The sequence below is a fragment of the Parasteatoda tepidariorum genome, chromosome X1 (genome assembly GCF_043381705.1).
Source record: "Parasteatoda tepidariorum isolate YZ-2023 chromosome X1, CAS_Ptep_4.0, whole genome shotgun sequence".
NCBI classification, from domain to species: domain Eukaryota; kingdom Metazoa; phylum Arthropoda; class Arachnida; order Araneae; family Theridiidae; genus Parasteatoda; species Parasteatoda tepidariorum.
Genome location: NC_092214.1, coordinates 27,039,724 through 27,046,680, shown reverse-complemented (window position 1 = coordinate 27,046,680; position 6,957 = coordinate 27,039,724). Strand labels below are relative to the sequence as shown.

General features: G+C 29.0%; 1 protein-coding gene across 3 annotated transcripts in view; it reads right to left on the bottom strand.

The window, feature by feature from the left end:
* The window catches only part of LOC107440331 (UPAR/Ly6 domain-containing protein bou), a 10,076-nt gene extending 3,859 nt beyond the window's left edge, over positions 1-6,217 (bottom strand). Inside the window, exons 1-4 of one of the 3 annotated variants that reach the window (XM_016053234.3) lie at positions 6,074-6,217; positions 3,633-3,731; positions 2,472-2,563; positions 440-610 (exon numbers count right to left, since the gene is read on the bottom strand). In XM_016053234.3, the coding sequence (XP_015908720.1) occupies positions 440-610; positions 2,472-2,544 (244 nt within the window). In that variant the 5' untranslated portion in view covers positions 2,545-2,563; positions 3,633-3,731; positions 6,074-6,217. Of the gene's footprint in view, positions 1-439; positions 611-2,471; positions 2,564-3,632; positions 3,732-5,728; positions 5,754-6,073 lie in introns of those variants that run through there. The other 2 variants (XM_071187539.1, XM_016053237.3) reach the window with 2 other exon arrangements.
* Between the last annotated feature and the right edge of the window lie 740 nt (positions 6,218-6,957).

Below are 6,957 nucleotides of genomic sequence, written 5' to 3'. Positions count from 1 at the left end.
TAACGAGGACCAATACCGCACACCCTCGGTCCCTACGCAGACTGATCCAAGTGGTCACCCACCCGCACACTGACCGCAGCCAGTGATGCTTGACTTCGGTGATCTGCTGGGAACCGTGTCTTAACGATCAGTCCACTGCGGGACAAGATATCATCAGTACCAGAAAATTCGCATGTTTAATGTTAGCCCCTTGACAGTATTGTACGAGACAGTAGAATCACTACATCAAAAATTAAAATATCCCGTCTTTTTTTTTTTTTTTTTTTTTTTTTTTTTTTTTTTTTTTTTTTTTGCTTGAGCATTTAAAAGTTAAACGTATGCGTACCAAATTATTTTGTTGACGTATGCTCATTTGTAACCGTATGTATTATTAAATTTTTGTAGAATTAACATTTTTGCTAGTTTGTGCCAGAAAAACATCGCGGATAAATCATTGTACCTGTTTTTCCAATTACTTTAATGCAGAAATTTGCTGGAAACTGTCCAATGTGTCCTTCTTTAGGCACTTTACAACCCTCTGTGTATGTGCTCATAGCAGGATGAAAAGGATCATGACAATTACGATCTGTTCCATTTCTTGAACTGCAGGTGTAACAGCTTATAGCTTCTCCTATAACAATGAAAATGCTTTAAACAACATGCCACAAAGCTACGGATTTCGGACAAAACAACGGAAATTCTCAGATTCTCTTTTAACTTTACGATAAACAAAAAGAGGGTTCAAAAATCATAGTTTTTTCACACTTACTTAGAATACGACTAATGCTATTGCCAGTTGAACCCATTTGACTGAAAATGAAAGCTGAATTTATCGAAACAATTTTACAAAGTTGTTCTATAGATATCAAATAAATCCTTATGCCAGGTAATTTAGTATACCATGATTATTTAAAGTACCCATAAAATAAACACGAGATTTTAATTAAATTTAAAACAAGTATTAATTACTTATATCATACTTTCCCCAGCTAAAATTTGTTTGAATGATAATCACCTCAATGAAGAACTTCTTAACCTTAAAGCAATTCTGTGGAACGCGAATTTCGTACTAATACTATTTGTTCTACTCTATCTGGTCAGTAATATCTGCGCACTCACCTAAAGCATCATGGTGTAGAAGGCTGATCATGACTTGACCAGGATTTTTTAATTTCTGTATTTAGAAACATGGACTCTGAGATTTGTTAGGACACTGGACAATCTAGGCAATTTGGCCCGCTCAACTCTATGACAATACTATGGGGAAATCCCATGTCACTTCCAGCAAGATAACTGCTTTATTCCTACGTCGGGACTTGCGCAGCCATGGTTTGATGAAATGGGTGTTCAAAAACTGAATTGGTCTTCTCAGAATCCCGATCTAAATACAATGTAGCGCCTTAAGCGAATGTAGGATATGTAAATTATCACTGCTAACTTTCAGCTAAAATGAACGCTTGAAAGACAATTTCTCTAGTCACGTATCAAAAATTAGGAGAAATCTCTCCAGATGTGTGCGGGCTTTCCTCAATGCAAAAAGATGACCAACAGCATATTCATATATGCATCAGGACTCTTCGAGTCCGTAGCATTGGGTATCTGGATACTTTTGATCGTATAGTGTATCTTTAGAAAATTAACCACGAAGTCCTAATTCATCAAACTTAAGCATGTTGTCTTACTTTAATATCCCAGTATCAATCAAAAATTGCTAAAATTTTGAATTAGTTTAAGTTCAAAGTAGTTTTCTCTCTCCTGTTAACAAACTAAATATCACCAAACATTAACATCCTACGATAGACATTAACACCTTATAGCTGGGTTGCTTACCAAATTTCTTGTCAGAGTGATTTTGTGTATATTAGACAAATTAAACGTACTCTTAATATTTGACTTAAAGAATAATAAATATATGTTCAAAATTAAAATAAAACGCTCTTCCATCATCCTAAACTGTTGGATTACTTGATGTAACTTGTCTGTACTTTTCTAATTCACCTCTGAGTATCAACCATTGTTTAAATTTTTAAAAGTGTGAGGTTATTCTCTTTTAAACTAACATTATAGTATGTCTATTTGTATAACATTATTTTCGCCTTTTTTTACCTTATTTAGCTATATTCTTACATAGCACAAAATCACTTTCTTTATTTGGCTCCTTTGATCTTATTTACATCAGTAGTGATTGAAAATGTCTTTTGTTTTCCTTCCTTTAAATATTAATTTGAGATCTCTAATGAGGAAAACATTTTAAAATTCTTTTTTTTTACCAGAAATTTAAAAGTATATTTAAGAGACGATTATTGCGAAACACCCAATAGTAATAAAGAACCAAATCAGTTAACACTCATGTGAAGTCATTTCATTCCTTACCCCTCAAAAACTGTGATTTTAGCGATTTTTCTTATAACAATATAGAATTAATTATTATTTTTATATAACTTATTTTCTATGAAGTTCAGTCAATCATTGATATTGAAATTAAGATTTACCTTGATATATCCTTTGCATCATAAATGAAACCATAAAAGCAAATACGTGAACCATTGCGTTTCTCTTTTTCATATCAGTTCTGCATGATTTTCTGAAATATTCAAATGAAATTAACTCAGTTTTTGACCTGTATTAAAATAACAAATTCTTAAAGTAAAGATTCTTTTTTTTCTTTATGTCCATGAAAGTAAGAATAATTGGTTTCACTATTTAGTTAACTGCCCTTAATTAGAAAACAAAATATTCTATGACGCATCAAAAATATAAATTTAAATCTAAAATCCACTGACTGTGATTTTTCTTTTGAAAGAAAATAGAAAACTAATATAAAATAATTTTTACAAACTTAATCGTAAAGTAGCCAGTGACTTTTATTTTCTTAAAGCGCTACTTTTTAGTTTTTCCGGTTATGTTATGGCATAAAGCAATGACTACCGTAATACCTCTCCTAAAAAGTATCAAGTACATAAAAAATTTGCTACTTCTAGTCTTTATTAAGACACAAAATAAATTTTGATTTAAAACTTTACAATTGTCTTTTTTTTAATAAGTAAATACAAAACTCAAACAAAGCTACTTGTATAGACTTAATTATGAATAAGGATCTATTTTTTTTCTAGAGGTTATTTTTGCCTATTTGAGAATGGCGTAAAGCAATGAATATAATACAATCGTGATGCAATTCCCAATAATATCAAGTGTATAAAAAATTGTAGCTTTTAACCTTTATTGATACAAAAAATAAATTTAGATCCAAAATCTAACAAATGCCATCTCTTAAAACAAATAAATGGGAAACCCCAAAAAGTTATTATTATTGACATTATTATAATTTAGCCACTAATTTTTATTTTTTTAAGCACGACTTTTTATTTTGTCTAATCAAGTTAGGCAATGAGTAAAGAATTTATAAATTTATAACGTATTTGAATACTTCTTATTCTACTTCCATTAAATGTTAAGAAATACGCAATATTCTGAGATCTTCAACATTAATAATACGGGACAGAAATGAAAAAATACACTTAAAAAAATCGTGTAAATAAGAATAATATGTATAATAAATAAAAAAAAAATAATGTTCCAGGAGAAATAGTGAAGAAATATAAACGCTTTTTAACAACAAATATTATATAACTTAAGTTTAAAATGGTACTTACTCATATTAGCTTTAACCCACTTTAAAAATTAGGGGTCAACAAAGCCGTATTTTTTGTTATGGTGAGTATTAAAGGCATTATAATTCATTGGAAGGGTACCTAAAACAAAAATTGTTTCATAAAATCTTTTTTTTTAAATTCTTAATTTTACTTAAAAGTAAACTCATACCATGTAGAATACATTTAAGAAGATTAAAACAAGGTAAAAGAATCAAAACCTAATAAAAGATAAAATGTTATGTTTAATTACACATAAAAGAAATAATAAATATATTTTATATTTATTGCGTTTCCGCACATAAATTCTCTTTTTTTCTGTTATCAGAAAAGATATTCACTTAGAAAATATTTCATCGAAACCTTAGAAAATATTGCGAACAAAAGTTCTGACTTCGTCCACTATTTTTGTCTATATTTATTTAGTTTCTATATTTAGTCCACCATCCATTAAAAGAAGCCCTAAATTCACCTTCTTTTGTGCATACAATGCTTATTTATTATTATTTTCTTCTCATTAGAGAAATATCTTTCATCTATAAATAAATGCCATGTTCAAAACACTTATCAATACTGATCAAATACTTTTAGCTAAAAATTTTAATAAAAATTGAATTAAAATTTTAATAAAAATTTTAATTCAAAAAATAGCAATACTTTTATGACGTTCTTGAGTTACCATTTTGCCAACAGTCAAATGAAAGTTATTTCTTTATACTTGATAATGAAAAGAGTGCTCGAACAGTCACAAAACCACGGAAGCCAAGAGAGGCAAATCAGGACAAAATGCATTTCAAGCTCTATAGTGAGGGTGAGGAACTTGTGTTGTCAAATGGGGAATCGGTATGTATATGAATAGAACAAGATTCCTGAGCATTAAAACGAGCTGATGTAACAAAAGTTGTTTGGCATTGTCGAAACTTAATTTCTACCCAAAGTTCCAAAAATATTCTGTTCTACCCGATGTAGCAAAGCAATTTGCTCATTCTTTATATCAGTAAGAATTTTTATTATTATTATTATTTTTTAGANTATTTATATTTTTTTTTTTTTTGTACAAAAACGAAAAAGAAAAATTCTATCTTGGGGGACTTGTGTGAGCTTGTAAGAGCGTTCATATTAAAGAATTTTTGTACATCGTAACATTTTTGAATATTTTAAACAACCGTTTTAATTATCTTTTCTTAATCTTTCTGTGATTCTAAAAATAAATTTATATGAAAAATAAACTGTATATTCTGTTATTAAATGACAAGAAATGCTTTAAAAATATTTATTATAGAAAGATGGAATAAATTGTTCACAAGGACAGAAACCAGCAACAGGCTTAAGGCTTATACTGCGAAACTGTTACTAGGTATATGCAATGTACAGTGTGCTCTTTACTCACCACAATTAATATATGTATTTAGAATCCCTGTCAAAAATGAAGTCAAAATTATATGCGCATCAGAAGTCGCAAGTTAATACTGAAGAAATAAAAGCATGAACTTCATGAAAACCTGGTTCATCACTATTGAGAAAGGTAGGATTGCATAAATTGAAACCAGTTTGATTGCCGAAATTCAAAGTATAATCCTTCTACTTTCTCTACACTTCAACTGATATTTTTCTATAATTCCTGTCTTCTTTTTGATTTCTTTAGTAGCTAATAATAGTATGACACATATTATTAAAAAGTAAATGAATTAGAAAACAAGAATATTCACTCTTATTTTTGCAGGTAATAAAATTATATACATAAAAGAACTCTTTAAATATGACTTCAAGAGAAGTCATGTTTGAATTGAACTTTCTTATTTTGTTCACTGTTTTTTCTCTTTTTTATGAATTTAAATTGATTCTATTGGATCCGAAAAAACTTTCAATGCTGTCTCAATTTTTTTAAAATTTAGTCTGAACCGAAATGTAAAATACTATGATTTCTTTTATAATTCAATAAGCATATGGATTAAATGTATCAAATGTCTTTAAAAAAAACTAAAAACGTGTTTTCAATTAGTCTCAAACAACGTGTTATATTAACTTTGATACTTTGATACTCTGTAACTTACGCTACAATAGATATACTTCAGTATTCAATAGCTTAAAATACTCACACAATTCCTACTGATATCACTACTGTAATTCGTTAGTATCTTAAAATAAACGTCTTCAGCTAGTCAAGTTGGCGAGAAAAAAGATAAAAATCAATGAATATTGATCGAATCTGAAGAAAATAAAATGCAACAACGCCTTTTACCTTTTCAAGCAATTAATATCTTATAATCTTTAAAGACAAAAGAAACTATTATTTGACAATTAATAAATTATAACAAAATAAATCTAATACTTATCATAAAAGAGGAAATAAAAACATGTGACAGTATGCTTCACTTATATGCGAAAGAAAAAAGATGTCAACTTAACACTTAAATATCAAATATACATACAGAAAAATTTACCTTTAAGATATAGATACTATTATTTCAGACACGTTTTATGGAATAAATAAACAGATGGAAGAGATCCGGGAGCATTTGTAGTGGATCTTGCTTCCCTGGAAAATTTGGATCTAGTCCAGTAAGAGGGGATTTTCCGAAAGGGCTGAGAAATCTTATCGATCGAGAATGCCTTGCTCATAGCTTCCAATTAGGAATGATCTTTTGACATTATGTATATTCTTATATCATTAAATGTCAACAAGGAAGAAAGGGCATTTTCATGCTCTAAATTACATTCTTGAAAGTTTATTATTGCCACTTCCTTTATCATTTAATAAGTTTTAATATGCTTTTCTCTTTCCGGGCGGGGTATACTCAACTAAATTAAGTCTCACTTTCAAATAGTGTGTGTAAATTTTTCTATCATTATGTGCAAAGTGTTCCGAAAAGACCAAAGTAACTGTATATTTAAAGAACACTTTAGCAGAAATGAAAGTTTACACGCTTTTGATCACCTATTAATGCTAAACGAGAAATAAAAAAAATGCTATTGAAATCTGACAAATTAAGGAGGGTTGGTGTACAGTACATCAAAAACTGTTTAATTGCAATTTGAAGCTTGAAACCGTTTCCAATCTTCGTCTTTCAACTCCTCTCTGTTTCCTGCAGCTATGAAACGAGTTTTATTGTTTGCTGCATTCACTTTCTTCAACTTTGATATTGTATTAATTAATATTCCTAAATATATTGATTCGATAGATTTCGGTAGCGTTTTTGCTTTTTCTTTGCTTAAGTATTCATTTGTGATCCCATAAACTTCATACTTTTTTGTATTCATTTTTGATATGCATTTCAAAATTAAATGCTATACACCGAATATATATATATATAATATATATATAATA